The following is a 22,646-nucleotide window of genomic DNA, read 5'->3' as shown; positions in this document are numbered from 1 at the left end:
AATATTCAAATTGCAGTGAGAAATGGTTAATTTTTTTCTTGAGCAATTAGAAATGGCCTCCGAGGGCAATTAGGAATGGGCAATAAATGCTGACCTAGCCAGTGACATTGAAATCCCATGAATGAATGAATAAAAAAAAGCAACATTTTTAGCAGCACATTTTAACTTAGAAATTTGCTGAAAAGATTTCCCGACACAAAAGGTTAATGGGAAATATACAATTAACTTGTGTTATAATAGAGTTCAGCAACGATATGTTTGTGGCATGTATAACTGCACTGATAAATAATACAGGTCTTTTAACTTTATTCTCTGTATTTCACAGCAAATAGAATCCACTAGAGTATTGTTAGAATTTTGTCACCAGTGGATTTTGTTAACCAGCTTCATAAAAGCAAAAACAAAGTGAAGTAATTTTACAAGAGTTAGACATAATTGCTAAATACAAGTTAAGCTGCACCTTTTAAGCCATTACCTTGGAATCTTGTCACTGTAACTGTCCACCCATTTGTAGGAATCTGCATAGCCTTCGTAGACACTGTATTGCTCGGTACCTAAAATGTAAAGACAATTTGCTTTACAAATCAAAAGACTCCCCTCCCCACTAAACCACTCCAGCCCCATATTTGTTTTATTAAAACACGGTCCATCATTTTACCAGATCAGAAAGTTTAACAATAGCTCAGAGAAGAATCATTTAATCGCCTGCTGAGTCAAATTAAGTGTATACTGGAGATTCTTTCAAATAGTCACTTAAGAAAATTAAATATAGGGATTATGGCAGATGAGCGGTATTCTGGACAAAAAAAATGATATTTGTGTAATAGAGGAATAAAAACAGAACGTTCTGGAAATATTCAGCAGGTCAGGCAGTATCTGGCTTTCAAATTGCTGACCTTTCATCAGAACTGTGAAAAGTCAGAACTGTAAAGGGTTTTAAGCAAGTGAAAGGGCGGAGAACGGGAAGAATAAAATCAGATACCAATAATAGGATGGATGACAGGAGTTTTATATTTAAAACAAAAATTGGGGGGGGGGGGGGGGGAGAGAGGATGTGGACATCACTGGCTAGGCCAGCACTTACTGCCCATCCCTAACTGCCCTTCAACTGAGAAGCTTGTTGGGCCATTTCAGAGGGCATTTACAAATCAACCACAAATGGCAATAGGGATGTGAGTATACGGTCAAAGAGAGTGGCAATGGGACAAATAAAGAAACAAAATATTTAGCTACTCAGCAAGCTGTGTGACAAGCGAGGGGGGTCAAAGGATAATAAGCCGCAGCCTCAGGTTTAGCTGATTTTTCTCTCGATCTCACAACCCCCGATGTCACTAGCACCAACTACAGCAGCTTCATCATCATTGGGCTCCCATTGGCTGTTTCAGTACACAACAGGTATCAAACTTGGCACCTTCCTGCATCGAGCTCAGAACCATTGTAAACACAAAGAGGCACCAGGGGAGGCAAAGTGTCTCTATTCTGGCATTGCTCCCTTGAAAATGCTTGTTCATTTAAATAGCTCCATTGAATCATCAGTAACTTTTCTTTAGATGCAGCAATGAATCGCCAAGAAGTACTTCAGATTTACTGTTAAAACAAGAGTCTACAAGCATCTGTTACTGTATTTGAGATGTGCACCTTCCTATCACAAGGGATAGCCTGACTCAGTGTAGCACTTTAGCGCAGCACTGAGAGGAGTCACCTTGCAAGAACTGATGTCTTCCTCATAAACCTAAAGCTTTGCCTGACCGCTCAGGTGAATATAAATAATAACAACAAAGGCACTGCTCCAAGAAGTGCGGCAAAGTTTGCCAGCTCTGCTAGCCACCATTCATCCCCCTAATTTGGTCATATCCATATAGCGAGAGTGATTCAAAAAGTGATTGATTGGCTGTGAAGCACTTTGGGATAACCTGAGGGCAATGGTACATGCTACATAAATGCAAGTCATTCCTTTCTACTTTAACAATCATGGACAAAGATATAAGCATTAAAGCTTTGCAAGCAGCTATCACAAACATTCTGCAAATTTGATACCAACTCACTTCAGTGACTGAGCCAAACATTATTGTGGAAGTTCAAATTAGAAATTATTATAAATATGTAAAGCAATAAATTGACATGAGCAATTCTATTATAATTTGGAGACTTGACATCTTAATTCTGTATAGAATACTTTATGAGTTATGGGCTACACAATCCAAAGAACAAGTTTCATTTCAATAGTTTTTCTCTTGTTAACCTTTTTCTTCTCCCTTCTGAATGTGACTCCTTACTCTGATACTGTTCCATGGAGACTGGAGGCCCTCTGAAGCCTCCCTGAATATCGGTCATTATTTATGGGGGAACCTTAAGAGTCAGTAAACTGCAAGAAACGTCAGAATCAAACCCAATACTGAAGTCCTGACATTGGCTTCTCAGAAGTCCAGCAATTGATTAATAATTAGGAGCAGGAACCCTGATCTATTTTCCCTTAATAAAGCATTGAATTTGAAAGCTTTTCTCCCCATCGCCTCCATCCGTATTCCTCTTATTTGCATCACACACAATCACTCAAAAATATCAACCCACAATAAAAACAGGAAATATTTTTTATCAAATCATTTAAGATGCTATCAGAGTGGAAAATAAACACTTTTGCATTTACACATTCCATTAGGTACCTATGACAATTCACTGCGTACGTTCACAACAAGAGCTGCCCTCTACAGAACATGATTCGAATGATGTGTGAAATATAGAAGCATATCCTAACATACATAGCTCAGTGTAACAATGTCTCATAGTACAAACTGGACACAGAATTTCCATGTGTTCGTTTGCAAGTAATTTGTTCTTTGATAAAATTGAAAGAATGTTGCACAAATGTTAATCACTGTGCTCCGCGGAATGTCAGCACAAGTCAAGGGTATAATATACATTGGGGACTGATGTAATCCAATGCTGGGATTTTCACCACAAACTCTACGTGCTTTCCTCGCACCATTCGCGATGCTGAGCCAATTTTGAGATTAATTTACAATTTTGTAATTCCATCAGGTTTGAATTATGGTATAAACAATAATGCAATGGTAAAAGTAAACAGCATCTGCCTTTATAATAATAAGCACTATAGCTTTTAAGCTTTGCAGCTGACATCAAATTGCACTTGCTGATAATGGCGTTTGCAACCCAGTGATTCAGCCACCCAATCTACACCAGTAGATATTCAGTTGGAATTGAACTCGGACAAGGAAACAACAAATAAAATAGCTGCAATGCTCACAATAATTGCTCACATGATGAATCCTTGGTAACCGAATGATATTTAGCAAATAACATCACTTAAAAAAGGTAAATGATGCTCCGTACCTCCTCAGTCACTTTTCAAACAAAAACAAATTGTTGACGGTTACAAATAAAATGCACTCTTCAATCTTGCAACAAGTTAAGATCTTTAGGATCCACAAATGCTTGATTCCTGCTGGCCCAAATACAACACCTGGAAATATTTGACAACCAAAAGGTATTTGAATATTTACTAACTTAAATAGAGGTTTAAACATTGGTAGCTTTGGAAAGACAAAAACACTGATCACTGCTGTTAGCAGGCAGCCAACCACAGCTCCCTCTATTGTCTACATACAGAATTCTACCTTTCACTATTGATGCCCGCTTAATTCAATTCCCTTCCAGTTTATACTTACACAAGTGCCAATTTCAGTCAGATCACTTTAGCCACTTAAACAAAACAAGTTTAATTGGAGCTGTGCACTTACTAGAATTGATCTATTTTCCCAGTTAACTCCCTGTGGGTCTCAGTATTTCCAAATGAGAAGGGAAGCTCAAAATTATTTTCAACATTTTGTTTTGATGGCTTCTTCAATATAATGCTGGTGCTATTTGGTACGCTATCAACTGACTATTGTTGACAGTACAAGGCATCAGGCAGTATGAGACCCAAATAACTACATAGAGGTGTTACCTGATGCAAATGTTGGAGCAATGAAAGAATGTGCATTTAAATTAAACTTATCATGCCAAAGTGCATCACAGCCAATAGAGTACCACTTAAGTGTAGTCATTGCAATAATATAGGAAAAGAAAGTATGGCAGCAACAAGGGAACACCACCACAAATACCACTGATACAAATGACCTGTTTTAATGATATTGATTGAGGGCCAAACATCAATAGAATACCAGGGTAACTTCCCTGGTCTAATTTCAATAAAGCCATAGTATCTTTAAAGTTCATCTTAAGAGTGCAAATGGGAACAGTTCAATAATTCACCCACTCGCTCAGTAATGTACTGAAATAGCCACCTAGATTATGTGTTCAAGTCTCCGGAGTGGGTATGGAAGCCACCCCTTCCCAACATAGAAGCCAGAGAGCTAACATTGAGCCGAGGTTGACAGAACGGAAGGAAACAATGTAAAAGCTTCAAAAGTTGATGAGTCATTATGTTCAGAATTATCTGAGGCAGAGGTGAATTCTGTAACATTGTCGGCTGCATTTAAAAAAAAAATTCCAGTCTAAAATCTATATCATTAATTACCCAAAGCGCGATAAAAATTAATGTTCAGTTTTGGAGTTTATGTGCCTCTACCTACTGTCAAAACCTCCAATTAATAAATTAAAACTGTCCCTTATAAATATAAAAAACTCCAAATAATGTTGTACACTACGTCTTATTTTACATCCACTCCTGATTGATGTACAATATCAATTGTATGATAGTCGCTACAGCAGGTAATGCAGGAAGTCGTGCTTACTTCCTGCCCATATTGTTCCGTTCTCTTGCAATTCTTCTTGCCTTTTTACGTTTCAGCAGGACAAGATACAATGGCAGGGGTTGAGAGAAAAATGGGGAACATGTAGAATCTACAGAACAATTCTGTGGCACTACAGATGAAAAGCTGCACAAAGTGAAGTCCTAGGTCTCTATCTTGCACAAAAATTGTGTGCTCTTCAGAAATTAGTCAAAATAACTATAAAACAAAGTTACTGGCTGAAATCTAAATTTCTCAGCTTGTGTATTTACTATTGACAATTTTCATTTTTGTTCGTTCTTTCTTGTTTCCATTCGAGTGGTAATATAATGCATAGGATAACATTTTAAACGCTCAGAATCACAAAATTACTTGAATACAAGACCAACACTTGTCAGACTTGTACAATTCAGCTTGTGACTGGCATTGCAAAGAATTTTAATGGTGTTATAGATAGCTGTATTCTACCATATATCCTTTTCAATAGCTAAACATTAAAATGTTGAATCAGAGTGATTATTGCCTCATGAAGGGACAAGTCACAGGAAGCAGGGTGTCTGGAAGTTTGAATTGGCTCCAACATGTCCAAGTAGGGAAATTCTGAACTAATTCAATTATTTCTATCAAACTCAATATTCCATTACTCATTTATGGGATATTAGTTTTCCTGGCTAGATCAGTGTTTGTTGTCCATCCCTAATTGTGGGTCAATATTTACCAAAACAACAGATGAATAACAGTATGAACATGCACAAGCAACCTCTCTCTCCCAGCTCCCAAGTCAATCTGAGGTCACCTGACTCTAACATTGACTTATATATTAATGAGACTCCTAGTGGTCAGTCGGTGAATTACAACACAATCATGATATCACTACATAGTGAGCCTCCTTCGTGAAACACCACAGTCCATGTGGTGTAGGTACACCCACTGTGCTGTCAGGGAGAGTGTTCCAGGATTTTGATCCAGTGAAAATGAAGGAGTGGCAATATGTTTCCAAGTCAGGATGGTGAGTGGCTTGGAGGACAACTTGCAGGTGGTGGTGCTCCCATGTGTAAGCTGCCCTTGCTCTTCAAGGTGATAGAGGTTTTAGGTTTGGAAGATGCTGCCAAAGGAAGCTTGTCAGATTGCTGCAGTGCATCACTTGAAGGTACACGCTCTTGCCACTGTGCACCAATGAAGGAGCGAGTGAACACTTAGTGGCTGGGATGTCGATCTAAAGGGCCACTCTATCCTGCTACTTTTGTGGACAGGATATACCTGATCCTAATCTGATAGCAGAGTCAAGCAATTCCACAATACTGCAGGACACAGTTGTTGAGTGGCCAGCCAAACAGGAAGGATACCTCAAAAGGGTCAACTTGGCACTGTAGGTTGGTCCCAGCTGCATAAGCAACAGGAAACATAACCATGTTCTGTCCTTGCCAAGTTACACAGTTTTGGTTGGTTATGGTACAGCAGCACCCCAAGCACATTTCAGCTCTTTAGACCGTGGCACTTCCAAGCTGCGTTTAAGTTCTCTGGACTTAGCCAAGTGTGACGTGTCCATTCATGAAATGTCCAGAGACAGTGAGTACATTAAATCAGACAAACAGAAATTCTGCGTTTGGTTTACTCAGTAGCTCAATGTGAAGACTTGAACAAAGCAATGGATTTTTATACACCTTAGAAAACTAGCTGATCAAAAAGTTGGACATGCAATGAATGTGGCAAGAAACCCCACCCTTGCTAAAAACAATGTTTTAAACTGAGAAGCACAGTAATGTTCTATCGTTTTGATGGATAAGATCAAGCATCATGCAAGCGGCAATGATTTTGTTTACTGTACGACTGCACTTTTTTTATTAAACCAGTTAATACTAATATATTACTTGTTTCTCAACACGTAATGTTCAATGTGACCGATCTCTGTTTAGGGCAGTGCCTGTTAGTTGACAGAAGGAAAAAAACTGCATTTTAATCCTGACAGAAAAACTTGATATCAGCTTCATGTTTATTTACTGGTGTTGGCAGTGAACTTCAAATATCAGCAGTCCTTTACTGCTTAAAATTCTGACAAATTGACAAGCTAGAAAGAAATGTCTCCGTTAAGTGAACAGTAACAATAGCGGAAAAAAAAGGAAGGAGTGACCTTTTTCTCTGCTCTCCAAGGACAACCTTTGAATTAAAGTGTATTTGAAATATTAGAAAATTTTAAAATGCTTTCAAATATTCAGTGAAACAAATTTCTCAGTGTAATGCAAAAACCTCTTTAAAATACATAAATTGTTGAAACATAAATGTTAATATTTTAAATTGTCACACAGTAGAATCTCTATCAATTTAGACCTAAAATCAAGTCTTTCAAAATACATTCCCGGGGAATCCCCATTAATCAGCCGAGCCTGACCTTTAAGTGTTCTTCCATCAAAGATGAAATTAAAATATCAACCTCTTACCATCTGCAGTTACGTCAATTAAATTCCTGTAACTCATTAAAATCTACCAATCTGGCTCCAACATTTATATCAGACTCCCCAATTCCTAATGCGCCCACAAAACAATTTGCTTCTCCCTGGGATGATACAAATTTATCATTGGACAAAGCATCGCTTCTCAATCTCCTCCAAACACAGCATTAGCAAGGAGAAATTTAATTATGCGCTTTTGAAATGTTCAGCCCTTCTTCAAATCTATCAACTTGGTTACATCCATTAAGCCTTTTGTCAGGATAGATCAGAACTAAATATAATGAATAGATCAGACAGACAGGGCATTAAGGAGTCTTAGCCAAAGTCAGGTACAAAAAAATAAATGTGATGTACTTTGAATAACAAGTGTGATGAAATATTCTTCTCCATTACAAGGCCACAGGCTTCATCTGTGGTTATTAGTGCCCTAGCTACACAATGATACTAAGTGGACCTTAATTGTAAATCTCTGAAAGTGATAATAAATCACTTCTCGGAAAGTGAATCATCGCAACCCATTGGTGTTTGGCTTAGAACACAAATTGTGTTCAGAGCTTGAAGGATGTTCAGGAAGATTTCAGTGTCACTTTCAAGCCATTCATAATTTAAGAACTCTTATGGGGCAGAATTTTCTTTAGGGCATAATCAGGAAGTTACACCCAGCATTACATTCTTCGCTGCACCCATTTTGCAGGCATTATTTACACCTACATTTTCTGCAATCTCAACATTAGTAATAACATACACAATCAGAAATCCATAAGCATTAAACCCGCACCATATATTCCTTCCAACAGGCAAGCAAATTAAACTACCAACTTTTAACTTTGTTTTAATTTGTTTATGGGTCGTGGTTGACGCGGACAAGGCCAGCATTATTGCCTATTCCCAATTGGCTTTGAGAAGGTGGTGGTGAATTGTCTCCTAGAACCACTGCAGCCGTGTGGTGAAGATACTAACTACTAAGGTGATGTTGGGTAATGAACTGTAGGATTTTGAACCGCAACAATTAAGGAATGTTGATATCTTTTCAAGTCAGGTTGGTGTGTGGCTTGGAGGGGAACTTGCAAGTGGCAATGTTGCCATGCTCCTGTTGCCCGTTTCCACAAGAAAGAGAGGTTGTGAATACAGGGAGGTGTTATCGATGAAACTTCTGCGAATTTCTACAATAAGTATTGTAGATGGCACACTCCGGCCACCATGCGCTGGTAATGGAGGCAGTGAATTTTTAAGGTGGTGGATGGATTGCCAGTTAAGCGGACAGCTTTGTCCTGGATGGCGTCAAGCAACTCAAATGCTGTTGGAGCTGCACTCATCCAGGCACGAGAATATTCCATCACATTCTTGACTTGTGCCTTGTAGTTGGTAGACAGGCTTTAGGGAATAAATATTCTCATTGCAGAGTATCCAGCCTCTGACCTGCTCTTGTAGCCACGTTATTTAGAAGGCGGGTTTGTTTCAGTCTCTGACTATTGGTAATCTGCCAGAATGGTGGGGGAATTCGGCAATGGAAATGTCACTGAATGTAAAGAGTGTTACTTGCCACTTTTCAGCCCAAGTCTGAATGTTGTCCAGGTCTTGCTGCATGCATGCATGGGACTGATTCAATATCTGTGGAGTTACGTATGGAACTGAACATCAGTGAACATCCCCAATTCTGACCTTATGATGGAGGTAAAGTAATTGACAAGGCAGCAGAAGATAGAACATAGAACATTACAGCACAGTACAGGCCCTTCGGCCCTCGATGTTGCACCGTCCTGTGAAACCCCTTTAAAGTCCCTCTACACTATTCCCTTATCGTCCATATGCCTATCCAACAACCATTTGAATGCGTTTAGTGTTGGCGAGTCCACTACTGTTGCAGGCAGGGCATTCCACGCCCTAACTACTCTCTGAGTAAAGAACCTACCTCTGACATCTGTCCTATATCTATCTCCCCTCAATTTAAAGCTACGTCCCCTCGTGCTGGACATCACCATCCGAGGAAAAAGGCTCTCAATGTCCACCCTATCTAATCTTGTATGCCTCAATTAAGTCACCTCTTAGATGTTTGGGCCAAATTCCTGTAGTGATGTCCTCAGGCAGAGATGATTTACCTTCAACAACCAGCTTCCTTTTGTTTGAGGTATGACTGCAGCCAATGGAGTGTTTACCCCGATTCCCACTAATTTCAATTTCCGAGGGCTCCTTGATGCCACACTCTGTTGTCAAGGGCAGGCACTCTAACCTCATTTCTTGTTTTCGGCTTTTGTGTCCATGTTTGGACCAAGGCTATCACTTAGCCTGTGGGTGCAATGTGCTTTCTGTCAAAGGGTTAACTTTTAAATGGTACCGAGGTAGAATAACAGAATTACACATGTTCAAAATGTAATTATTTGTTGGGTAACAAAAATTATTTAAAATATTTTGGACTAAGAATGGTTGATTTAGCTGAAAAATAGTTTTCAATTTGTATGTAACATTTAGACTGACCATGAACTTTGATGGGAAATCACATAAAGGAGGATAAATTGCATTGTAGCATAGGACCCCACCTCACCTACCCGTTGGTATGTATGGATATCGACTGTATGGATTGTGAAAGGTGCACAAAGGGAAGATGCATTAAGTAAAGCATGCTTAAAGGCAAGTTAACATTTTCCCTCTCCTAAATGCAGCAAGAAATAACAGCTTCTGTTATGTTTCTAATAACATTTTTCTTTTCACGTCAATTACCAAGAATGCTGTTGGCTATATAACTTGATATTTTAAAGCAGGTAATAAAACAAAGTACTTTGCATTGTAATAAACGACAATCTGGTCTGGTGAAGCCTCATCACAATACATCTAGAATTACAATTTAAAATCTATTGAGCAAAATGTTAATTTAAAAAGAAATGAGTGGCATTTACTGTTTCAACAAAACAAATAGATTTTATAATAATGACTAATCAATACTGCTCGAAGCAATATGTAGTAATTGCCATTTTAAGTAAAATATTTAAATCTCTTCATTGTTCTTTTTAAAATTTTATTAAGCACAGTCAGTTTCTTTCAGCGGCAGTAGCTTTATTTTTTTGTGTGAGGACTTAACACAGAACAAGGCCTGTGCAGTGTCTTCTAGCTGTTGTACAGTCACTATTGTACAAGCATGCAACCGAAGGGTAATATTGCTCCACTTCGATTTAATGCTGTCACTTTAGGGTGGTGTGTTGCCACATGTATCCCATTGGCATCCACCTTTACCGCTGCATCAACTCACTCAGCCCCTCCCTTATAAAATATTAACATCTTGGATGAGGTTTAGAAAAATTGGCAATATTGAAGCTACCATCTTTGGCTTCTGATATAAACACAGATTCCATTTCAGTCCTTGGCTAGTGCCCGAGAGCTGAGCAGCCTCTGCATTCAATTTTTTTTTTTTTATAAATGTTTTTATTCAGTTTTCATATTTTATATTGAACAAATTACAAATTGTTAGGAGAGAAAAAGAACAAAAAAAAACAAACAAACACGCAAAAATTAACATACATATTTACAGGTAAGCATCTTCGTAGTGGTAACTGCGCCCGCCCCCCCCCCCCCCCCTCAACATGTTTATTTAGTTTGGTTTTGGGCCTTAGCTAGCCATCCCCGTACCGAACCTGTAGCCCCCCCCCCCCCTCCCGCCACCTTCCCCCGACTATTCTTCCTCTTGTACATTGGCCACAAATAGGTCCCGGAACAGTTGCATGAATGGCTCCCACGTTCTGTGGAAGCCGTCGTCCGACCCTCGGATGGCAAATTTGATTTTCTCCATTTGGAGAGATTCCGAGAGGTCGGACAGCCAGTCCGCAGCTCTGGGCGGTGCTGCTGACCGCCAGCCAAACAGGATTCTACGGCGGGCGATCAGGGAGGCAAAGGCAAGGGCGTCCGCCCTCCTCCCCAGGAATAGATCTGGCTGTTCTGAAACCCCGAAGACCGCCACTATCGGGCATGGCTCCACCCTCACTCCCACCACTTTGGACATAACCTCGAAGAAGGCTGTCCAGTACTCCACGAGTCTGGGGCAAGACCAGAACATGTGGGCGTGGTTGGCCGGGCCTCTTTGGCACCGTTCACATCTGTCTTCCACCTCCGGGAAGAACCTACTCATACGGGTTCTTGTTAAGTGGGCTCTATGTACCACTTTTAGTTGCGTCAGGCTGAGCCTTGCGCACGTGGAGGTGGAGTTGACCCTATGCAGTGCTTCGCTCCAGAGTCCCCACCCTATCTCCATCCCCAGGTCGTCCTCCCATTTCCTCCTTGTTGCGTCCAGTACGGTGTCGTCCCTATCTACCAGTCGGTCATACATGTCACTACAGTTCCCTTTCTCTAGGATACTTGCGTCCAGTAGGTCTTCCAGTAGTGTCTGTCGTGGCGGTTGTGGGTACGTCCTTGTCTCCTTTCGTAGGAAGTTTTTGAGCTGCAGGTACCGTAGCTCGTTCCCCCCAGCTAGCTGAAATTTCTCTGTCAGTTCGTCCAGTGTTGCGATCCTGTCGTCCGTGTATAGGTCCCTGACTGTCAGTGTCCCCCCGTCCTGCCTCCACCTTTTGAAGGTGGCGTCAGTCAGTGCTGGTGTGAACCTATGGTTGTTGCAGATGGGAGCCCTGTTCGACATTTTGGTCAGGCCAAGTTGCTGCCGCAGTTGGTTCCAGGATTGGAGGGTGGCTGTCACCACTGGGCTGCTGGAGTGTTTTTTGGGTGGGGATGGGAGTGCTGCCGTGGCGAGGGCCCGGAGGGAGGTTCCCATGCAGGAGGCCTCCTCCGCACGCACCCACTCAGCCTCTGGCTCCTGGATCCATCCCCTTACTCGCTCGGCTGTTGCTGCCCAGTGGTAGAATTGTAGATTCGGGAGGGCTAGCCCTCCCCTGGTTTTTGTTTTTTGTAAGACCTTCTTTGGGATCCTAGCATTTTTACCCCCCCATACGAACGCCATGATGAGTTTGTCCAGCGCTTTGAAAAAGGCCTTGGGGATGTAGATCGGAATGGATCTAAACAGGAAGAGGAACCTGGGCAGTACGTTCATTTTGATCGTCTGAACTCTCCCCGCGAGGGAGAGCGGGAGTGTGTTCCATCTTTGCAGGTCCTTTTTAACTTCCTCCGTCAGGCTGGTGAGGTTCCATTTGTGGATCCCTTTCCAGTCATGGGCTATTTGGATCCCCAGGTAGCGGAATTTATGTCGGGCTTGATTGAACGGCCGCCCCTTTAGTGCTGCCCCCCCCCCCCCTTGCGGGTGTACTGGGAAGATCTCACTTTTGCTCATGTTGAGTTTGTAGCCCGAGAAGGCTCCAAACTCTTTCAGGAGCGCGATGATTCCGTCCATGCTGCTTTGTGGGTCCGAGATATAGAGGAGCAGATCATCCGCATAGAGTGAGACTCTGTGCTCTCTACCTCCCCTTCGGATCCCCCTCCAATTTTTTGCTGCCCTGAGCGCGATTGCTAGCGGTTCAATTGCTAGTGCGAACAGCAGCGGGGACAGTGGGCATCCTTGTCTGGTGCCCCTGTGCAGCTGGAAGTATTGGGAGTTGGTATTGTTGGTCTGTACACTCGCCATGGGAGCGTTGTACAGGAGCTTTACCCAAGCGGTGAACCCTGTTCCAAGCCCGAACCGCTCCAGTACCTCTATGAGGTATTTCCACTCGACTCTGTCGAAGGCCTTTTCTGCGTCCAGGGAGACGATCACCTCTTGTGTTCTCTCCCCGGAGGGGGTCATTATCACGTTCAGCAGGCGCCTGATGTTCGCGGTAAGCTGTCTACCTTTGACAAAGCCCGTCTGGTCCTCTGTGACCACCTCAGGTACACAGTCTTCTAGCCTCTTGGCTAGGATTTTGGCCAGTATTTTGGCGTCTGCATTCAGCAGAGATATGGGTCTGTATGACCCACATTCCGTTGGGTCTTTGTCTTTCTTAGGTATCAGCGAGATTGAGGCCTGTGCTAACGTGGGTGGCAATGTGCCCCTAGCTAGCGAGTCTGTGAACATCTCCCGCAGGTGCGGGGCCAGCGCTGTCTCTGCATTCAATTTAACCCCAAACTGAGCTCTCACTTCCTGTAGATATATATAATAATAATGTTTATTGTCACAAGTAGGTTTACATTTACACTGCGATGAAATTACTGTGAAAATCCCCTTGTCGCCACATTCAAGCGCCTGTTCGGATACACAGAGGGAGAATTCAGAATGTTCAATTCAGCTAACAGCACGTCTTTCGGGACTTGTGGGAGGAAACTGGAGCACCCAGAGGAAACCCACACAGGCAAGGGGAGAATGTGCAGACTCCGCACAGACAGTGATCCAGGCCAGGATTTGAACCTGGGACCCTGGCGCTGTGAAGCAACAGTGCTACCCACTGTGCTACCGTGCTGCCCTATATATTTCATCACAGGCACAATTTGTTCCCATCTCTAATCACGTACCTCCATTCCTACAGCTACCAACTTTTTATATGTTTAATAGAGAGCATATCTCAACATACTACCAACAAATGTAATGTAAAGTCGCCATGGTCCCAGATGACCATAGGCTGCTTTCCCCTTTGAGTGGGAGAGCTGACTGGTGGTGATTTAATCTGAGGGTCACCACACCTCAGGCGAGTGGAAAGGCGAGAAGGCGGGGCCTTCTTGAATAACCTCAGCCAGTGCAGGAATTGAACCCGCGCTGCTGGCCCTGCTCGGCATCACAAACCAGCTGTCTAGCCCACTGAGCTAAACCAGAGTAGTCATGGGAATACAAACTCCAAATTTTAAAAATCACACAAAATTAGTTTCGACATAAATTATTTATTTTAAAACCGTTCTACATATCTATCATCTATAAACTCAACTATTCCTTCCTGCCCTCTGCAAATTTTAGCACATCCAAACCTCTGCTGCCTGTGTCGTGTCCCACACCAAGTCCTGCTTATCTGTCACCGCTGTCCTCCCTGACCTACATTGGCCCTAGAAGAAGTCTTACAACACCAGGTTAAAGTCCAACAGGTTTGTTTCCAATCACTAGCTTTCGGAGCACTGCTCCTTCCTCGGGTGGCCCTGGCAGCCCAAATATTTTGAATTTCAGATCCCCATTCTTGCTTCACTGTCTTCTCCTTCTCGATCGCTGTAACTTTACTCTACCGCCCCCGCCAACCAGGAAATCATCCACCATTGGCTGCACTTCAAACCAAAAACCTCACGTAATTTGATCCTTTTCGCTAACCAAACAAAGCACTCTGCGGCTATCAACAATCACAAATCAATAAAAAGGAATAATAAGGAAACAAACATCAAGAGAATGTGACATTATTAAGTCTCCTATATATGGAGTCCCCTTCAAACACTATTTTGGAAAGAGTCTGGGAGGGTGCACTGATAATAATAATAATCGCTTATTGTCACAAGTAGGCTTCAATGAAGTTACTGTGAAAAGCACCACGTCGCCACATTCCGGCACCTGTTCTTCCTTTAGTTAGCTTCCGAGGAGAGAAAAAATAAATATGGTAACAGGAATGTCAGTTTCAGATTAGCTTCTGGAGGCCATTTATTTCATTTGCTTCTCTGTGGTCTCACTAAAATATATCCTTCAGCCAGCCACTGTCATGTGAATACTTTATTGGATGAATGAGCATGTGATTTTCCCCTCTTCCCTGAAGGCAAGAAACAAACAAGAGATTACATCCTAGTAACAATAGAGGCAAGTAATTAACCACAGTCCACAGAAGGCCATAGGCATCTCTCTCCATTAGCGAGACAATTGCTAACTTATAGCTTGCAGGGCACCACTCCGCAAACGTGGGGCAAGGCAAGGAGCCAGGCCACCACATAAGCTACCACAGCCTTTCCTTTCATTCGTTCATGGTAGGTGGGCATCACTGGCTGGGCCAGCATTTATTGCCCATCCTCAAGGGCACTTTAGAGTCAACCACCTTGCTATGGGTCTGGAGTCACATATAAGCCAGACCAGGTAAGGACAACAGATTTCCTTGTCTAAAGGATATTAGTGGATTTTTACAGTCGACATTAGACTTTTAATTCCAGATTTGATTATTGAATTCAGATTTCATCATCTGCCATGGTGGGATTCAAACGCAGGTCCCCAGAGCATTACCCTGGGTCTCTGGATTACTAGTCCAGTAACAATACCATTGCTTCCCCATGAGGCAGGGATTGACCCACACAATTTAAATTGCTGGAGTGTTGGGCCGCCAACTAGTGGAAAAGACACAGGGGAACAAATTTGCAAAGAAATTAAAGAAAGGTGCAAGTATGATATAAATGGGAACGTTAAATTATCCTAATGTGGGCTGGGATAGTAATAGCGTCAGCACAAGTTTCTAGAATGTGCTCTTGAGAATTTTCTAGATCAGTATGTTTCCAGTCTGAAGAGAAACAATTTGCAGGCTGACATGGGATGGCAAGGGGAGTGGAGCAAGGGAGTTGCTCTTGCAGAGAACTGGCACAAACACAACAGGCCAAATAATCTCTCTCTACGCTGCAACCATTCTATGATCCGGCCTCACCACAACAGCAACCTACTGCAGCTTAGACCATATCAGAGAATAGCGGCACAGACTCCAGCATATCTCCAATTCTATCAATTTATGCTACTGAACCAATTAAATTAAAAATATTTGCTTCCATGGGCAAATGCTGCTGTCATATATTTGAGAAAGAGATTACAAGTGCACAGTAGAGTTAACAGGTTTTTGCAACATTTTAATTTAGCAACATGAACAGGCTGCAAGATAGCGGTTGGATTCTTTTGCACCAAATCTTCATCCACACAGTAATTAGGATTATTTTCTATAATAGGTCTACAAGAATCACCAAGTCACAACTCCAGCTTCAAAACAAGCAACAGAACGCAACACGAACACCTTCACCTGTTTATTTTGTACATATCCATTTTCCCTAGATATCTTGATGCACTACAATTAAACCCTTTGGCAATGGAGGCGAACTATGACGCGGCCATGGATTGAGGGGGATTTGATTACAGCACGGCAAAGTTAACATGCATAGCTAAATACAGACACAGGATTTTATAAAGGAAATATATTAAAATAAGAGACTAAATATAGGACTTTAAAATAGGCAATCAACAATCTCTATCCACTCACCTGAAGATGAAGGTTTTGTGAAAGGGAAAATGTGGTTAACCAATCTATTGGAGTTCTTTGAAGAATGCGGTGGATAAAGGGGAACCAGTGGATGTACTGCATTTAGATTTCCAGAAAGCATTTGACAAGGTGCCACATCAAAGGTTATTGCGGAAAATAAAATCTTATGGTGTAGGGGGTGACGTATTGGTATGGACAGGCGATTGGCTGGCTAACAAGAAACAGAGTAGGCATAAACGGGTAATTTCCTGTTTGGCAGGACCTATTGAGTGGTGACCCACAGGGATCCATTCTGGGGCCTGAACCCGATACAATTCATATAAATTACTTGGATGAATGCATCAAATGTAAAAGCTGCTACATTTGCTAATGACACAAAGATAGAAAAGTAAATTGTGAGGAGAACATAAGGAGGCTACAAAGTATATACATAGGCTAAGTGAGTGGGCAAAGACTGAGCAAATGGAGTATGCTGTGGGAAAATGTGAAATTGTCTATTTTGGCAGGAAGAATAAACAATAAGCACATTATCCATGTGGTGAGAGATTGCAGAGCTTGGACATTGCAGGGGGATCTGGATGTCCATGTGCAGGAATCACAAAAGGTGAGTTTCCAGGTACAGCATGTAATTAGAAAAGCTAATAGAATGTTATAGTTTATTGTAAGTGGAATTGAATGCAAAAGTGTGGGGGGGGGGGGGGGGGGGGGGGTTGTACTTCAGTTATAGAGTATTGGTGAGACTACGTTTGAATACTGTGTGCATATTGGTCTCCTTATTGAAGGAATGCATTTTCAACAGTTCAGAGAGAAGATTTATTAAAGTAATACCTGGATTGGGCAGGTTGTTCTGTGAGAAAAAGTTGGACAGGCTAGACTTTTACCTGTTTTAGGGAGAGGCGACTGGATTGAAACATATAGAAGGTCCTGAGGGGTGGATGTGCAAAGGATGCTTCCTCTTGTGAAAAAAACCTAGAACTAGGGGCCATTGTTTAAAAATAAGGGGTTGCCGACGTCCGGTGGTGGCCATGTGCCGATTGGTCGCACACAGGGCTTGAAGGTTTTGGTTTTGAACCCTTGGTGCCCGATTAATGGTCTTCTTGGTTGGAAATTGTGTGCAATAAGTGGTGGGGATTGAATTCTCCTCCAAGGTGGAATGTCGCAGGTTACTGCACCCAATAGAAGTCAAACAAGACAATCGAGGTGGAGGGTCTGTGTGGCGGAGTTACAGAAGGCATGGCGTAGGCAGGGGTGTCACCCCATGTGGAGCAGTTGGTGGCGTTGATTAAGGTGGGCTTCGGCAGCATCGGTTAGAGATATAAGAGGACTGGTCGAAGGTGATCGAGGGAGAGGTAGCCCCTCTTCGCGGGGCCATAGAGTGGGTGGAGATGCTCCCGGAATCACAAGAATCGATGACCCAAGAGGCGGAAAGGGTTGTCTTGGACTGCGTGCTTGAACTATGGAGTTGAAGGCAGCGATCTGCAAGGAGCTGAAAGTAAAAGGTGGACGATCAGGAGAATCAGTCCAGGCGGCAGAATTTACACATTGTAGGCCTGCCGGATGGGGTGGAGGGGACGTGGGCCAAGGCCTATGTCTGGAAGATATCAGCAGCCGAGAGCAGGGGAGCCACCGAAGGCAGTGATAGTGAGAATGCACCGATTCCAGGAGAAGGAGCAGATCTTGAGGTGGGCGAGGATGACGAGAGACTGTACTTGGGAGGGCCAGAGCGCTATTAGTGCCAACCTGGCAAAGCAGCGAGCTGGCTTTCATCAGGCCAAGATGGTACGTTTTTTCAAATAAGGTCAGGTTCAGGTGCTATACCCAACCAAACTTTGGGTGGCTTTTCAGGGGAAGGAATATTATTTTACGACGCCTGAAGAGGCACACGGGTTTATTAAGAAATATAGTTTGGAGGAGGGTTGATTGGGGGACTGTTCATGCTTTGGTTTCTGAGCTGTTTACCAATGCTTTGTTCTGGTTTTATATGTTGGCTTTGTTAGTATTTTATAATGTTTGGAGTCCTGGGTGTTTCTCTCCTGTTGGTAGGGGGGAGGGTGAGAGTCTAGCTTGGGGCAGGGCGGTCGGGGCCAGGACCACTCCAAAGGCTGGAGGTGGGAAGGGCAGTTGGGACGATATAGATGGGCATCTTTTTTTTCCCAGTCTTCAGGTGGGAGTTGTGGAGGCGAATGGGTCAGACAGTGAGAGAAGGCACCGGAGCCAGATGACAGCCCCGTGACTTTTACAAACAGTTTGCAGTGGAATTAGTTCCACATCTCCTGGAGATGTTTTCCGATTCTTTGGCGTGGGAGGAGCTGCCGGCCACGTTGGCCCAGGCATCAATTTCTTTAATCCCCAAGAAGGAGAAGGACCTGGTGGAGTGTGGGTCATATAGGCCCATCTTCTTGTTAAACACAGTCATGAAGGTGCTGGCTAAGACATTGGCGAGGCGGTTGGAGGGGTGTGTGCTGGGGGTAGGGTCGGAGGATCAGACAGGATTTGTGAAGGGAAGGCAGCTGTCGAGCAATATTAGACAACTATTGATAAAATAAGGGGTTGCTCATTTAAGATGAAGAGGAGAATTGTTTTCTCCCAGAGTTTTGCGAGTCTTTGGAACTCTCTTCCTCATATGGTGGTGGAGGCAGAATCTTTGAATACTTTTTAGGGGGACTCTTCACAAGCAAGGGGGGTGAAAGGTTATCGGGGATAGGCAAGAATTTGGAGTTAATGTTAAAATCAGATCAGCCATGATCTTATTGAATGATAGAGCAGGCCCGAAAGGCCCGTGATCTATTCCTGCCCCAAATTCATATATAAATGATCTTGACTTCCATGTGGTGCCACGGAATAAAATATTCCTTCACTATACGTAGTCTTGGGAGACCTTTATACTGTGAGATTCTACCGAGTAGGTGGAAGTAACCATTCTTTCAAAATAGTTCAGATAAAACGTACTCCCAAAGTTGTAACCTTGTAATAAGAGCAGAAATGAAGATCTGTAAAGAGATAAAAGCTCATTTGGAGTGCAGACTCTGTTGGAATTCAGCTCCGTTCTGATGAGCTTTCTATATTTTAACACTATCATTTTGTTTTTCTCTAAAGTAGAATCTGCAAAACTATTTTAAGATTTTAATCCGCTCTCCGAAATATCATGCTGATAATGCAGTCTCATCTACTTGACCTTATTTTCTCATGGCTTAACTTGTATTTACTTAAATTTGTTAAAGAGTTAATGTTCCAATTCCTTCAGTATCAGTATGGAGTTTTACCATACTAATTACATATTCAAAGAATCACATTTCATCGTGAGGAATGGAGGTGCATCCTCCAAGATCCCTGCTATATGGTTAGTATTTAAAATATTGAATCCTCGTGGAAAAAAAAACATTTCCAAAGCTCTCCTTTACAGCCTGACAATGAATGGTGGAGACATACTGAGATGATGCAGGGCATAGGGATACTTCATGGCGTGCTTTACAACATATCACTGTGTAAAGTTATTGACCGCAAGTTCATCAGCCACGGTTACTCCCTTCCACCCTGCCAGACAGCCAATATTGTGCACTGCCTGCAAACCTAGCTTTTGAAAAAGTAAATCCACAGTTCAAGCAACAATCTCATGCAGCAGACAGGATACAACGGAATACTTGTCCTTTGGTATTGGCTGCTCAATATACCCATCCTTGGGGAATTCTTTTGATTTAAATTATTTGATAAAACCACGTGATGCATTTGTTTAAATTCTCGAGGCTTGTACAGCGTAATCTGTCTGAATTCACACAAAAATATCACAGGTATAAAAATCAGCAAGTTATTAACTGTTGTGTCAACCATTTTTGACAAGGTACTGCCTTCATTGATCAAACCTTCAACGTAGCAAGTTGCACCATAAGAGTGTCTGCTTTTTTTTGGGATCGGCAACATATTGGTTTAAATGCTCACACACTGAGCATATTAGCAGTTTATTAGATGTTCTATTCATTGTATTATTTTCTGTGCACAACAGGTGCCTTACGGACTTTATCACCCTATTCAGTTTCTACCAGAATTCAATGTTTAATTGGAAGCAAGTTTGAATTAATCAGACTCAGTACTGAATCAGGTTCTATAATCAGCGCAGGGTACAGCTGATTGCTAGAAGCTGTTGGATTTTAAAAAAACAAAGATTGGAGAGGAAAAATAGTCACTTAACAGTGACTGATTGTAGCATCATCCTCACATACAGTATTTCACTCAACATTGAAAGTTACAGCCAAGCCAGTTTAAAAGCCTCCGGGGAATAACCCATAATAAACGAGCTTTAGGTACCCATCTTGTCAGCCAATGTTGCAGTGATTTATTCACAAAAATCGATTCATTACCTGTTTACACAGATAAAAGACTGGAAGGTGATTCGGCAGGGTGGGAAGTTGCTATTTTCCTGAAACCAACCAACGTCTGAAAATACTTTTTGTTTTTCCAAACAAGTTGTTCTAGTTTTTATGATACACACGCTCGGGTATGCGAGGCCTACACCTTGGCATTCCTGCCTTGCGCAAATAATTGGGACTATTTTCAAAAACTGACATTTTCTCAGTGGCAAAGCAGGATCAATTTGAGATGTTTTTTTAAACATCTGAATTTATGACAACTCCCAATCTTTGTGACAGGTATTGCAATGTGGAGCCATTTCCTCCCAATTACTTCACATCTCCTCCAAGTTCTGAGGGGGAAGACAGTGCCTATTAGAGATCAGGTTGTCAGTTGCAAGCCTATCAGGTACTTAAAAATTTGAATGCAAGCGCACATCAAATAACAATGTCAGATATCTACATACTGAATCCAACACACAATTCCTGCAATACATACAATTTCTAGATAAACACAAACATTAAATAAACAACCGCTTGCAAATATACAGCGAGATTCTTCAGTAGTGCAAAAACTAAGTATTAGCGAAGAAAACTACAATGGACTATGAAATGTCTTGTGAAGAATGCAATGTTCAGAATTCTTTCATTAATGGTCCTGCGTGCAGCAGGGGGAAAAAGGTCAAAATTTGCTGAAACTTTCAGAAGTGTAGACTGTTACTTTCAAAACAATAAACTAAATTACATTCGCCGTTGATTTATTTTCTGACATTGATTCTTACAACTTTGATTATATTCAATTATAATTAAATTAGAAATGAAGAATTTTCAAGAATTTTAAATTCCTCTCTACTTCATCCAAGGATATAGAACTATTCAACAACTTTTTTATAATTTGCCTACTGACAAAATGCTGCGTTGAGAAAAGGCAAGAAAGAAGACAAACCAGTAATGATGAGACACTCATTGTGGTCCAGAGCCTCTGTAAATAGCCGTGAAACAATGAGTTCAGGGTTTATCAAAAAGCGGATTTCTTCTTGCACAAGGCCAGCACGTGTGACACCACCTCCAACGCATCTGTTTGCAAAGTCAACCTGAAAGCCAAATAAAAGCGTTTTTAAAAATTTTTATGGCTTAAACCCAGGTAATGAAACTTAAATTTAAGTCTGAAAGAGGAGTCATACAGACCCAAAACGTTAACTCTGTTTCGCTCTCCACAGATGCTGCCAGACCTGCTGAGTTTATCTGGCATTTTCTGTTTTTAGAATGAAATTTAAATGTGCATCTTGGGTGTTGCATTTTTTGCGGTTCACGAGATATATACACATCATGGCCAGTAGCAGATCCACTCCTGTAAACAAACTCTCGCTCCCTACGAACCTGAGCATGCATTGGCTGGATTCATGCCAAGAGTGAACCACAAGTGTCAGAAAAACACCAAGACTTTTAATTATGAGATAGTGGTTGATTAATAGACTATGTTCTGGGTTGGGTTTAGGGCAAGGACAGGAATAATGGGAATCATTGCACTGCAAACAGTGGCATGTTGACAGACAATAGAATTCCATTGCTACTTATAGGTTTAAGGTGTTGATCTTCCCAAAACTGTTTAATCAAAATTACTGATAATCTCTCTTGCCTCTATATTTCATTTGATCTCTTAATTGGACCATTGCCCCTTGTTTTGTTTCCCAGCTAAGAGGGCAGGGGTAGTAACGTATTGCCCGATTCTCTCACTAGAGTCACTGGTAAGTGGAATGACACACGCTGGTAGAAAGCGATCCCATTAGGAATTATTTTGATATTGCTTACCCACTCAACCAGACAGCAGACTTAGTTGAAAAAACAGTTCAGTGGAAAAACTTGACAATGACAAAGAGATACAAATGTGAAGAGAAGAGTAACAAACCACCATGTGCTCGCTAGCCATTAGTAAGAAATACAAATCAGCATGAACGGATAGCTAATCAGTTTTCAATTGTACTCTTCTGTATTGCTAAACTGGCT

The 22,646-nt window shown here is 42.0% G+C and overlaps 1 protein-coding gene across 7 annotated transcripts in view; it reads right to left on the bottom strand.

Moving 5' to 3' along the window:
- Positions 1–22,646, bottom strand: part of parga (poly (ADP-ribose) glycohydrolase a) — a 159,245-nt gene that overhangs the window by 25,305 nt on the left and 111,294 nt on the right. For all 7 annotated transcript variants that reach the window (XM_038783247.1, XM_038783246.1, XM_038783245.1 and 4 more), the window contains 2 exons: positions 21,586–21,733; positions 476–554 (listed from right to left, as the gene is read on the bottom strand). In XM_038783247.1, the coding sequence (XP_038639175.1) occupies positions 476–554; positions 21,586–21,733 (227 nt within the window). The remainder of the gene's footprint in view (positions 1–475; positions 555–21,585; positions 21,734–22,646) is intronic.

This window comes from Scyliorhinus canicula, chromosome 22 (assembly GCF_902713615.1).
Source record: "Scyliorhinus canicula chromosome 22, sScyCan1.1, whole genome shotgun sequence".
Lineage (NCBI taxonomy): Eukaryota > Metazoa > Chordata > Chondrichthyes > Carcharhiniformes > Scyliorhinidae > Scyliorhinus > Scyliorhinus canicula.
Note: the sequence above shows the minus strand (reverse complement) of the source record. Positions and strands in the feature narration are given on the sequence as shown.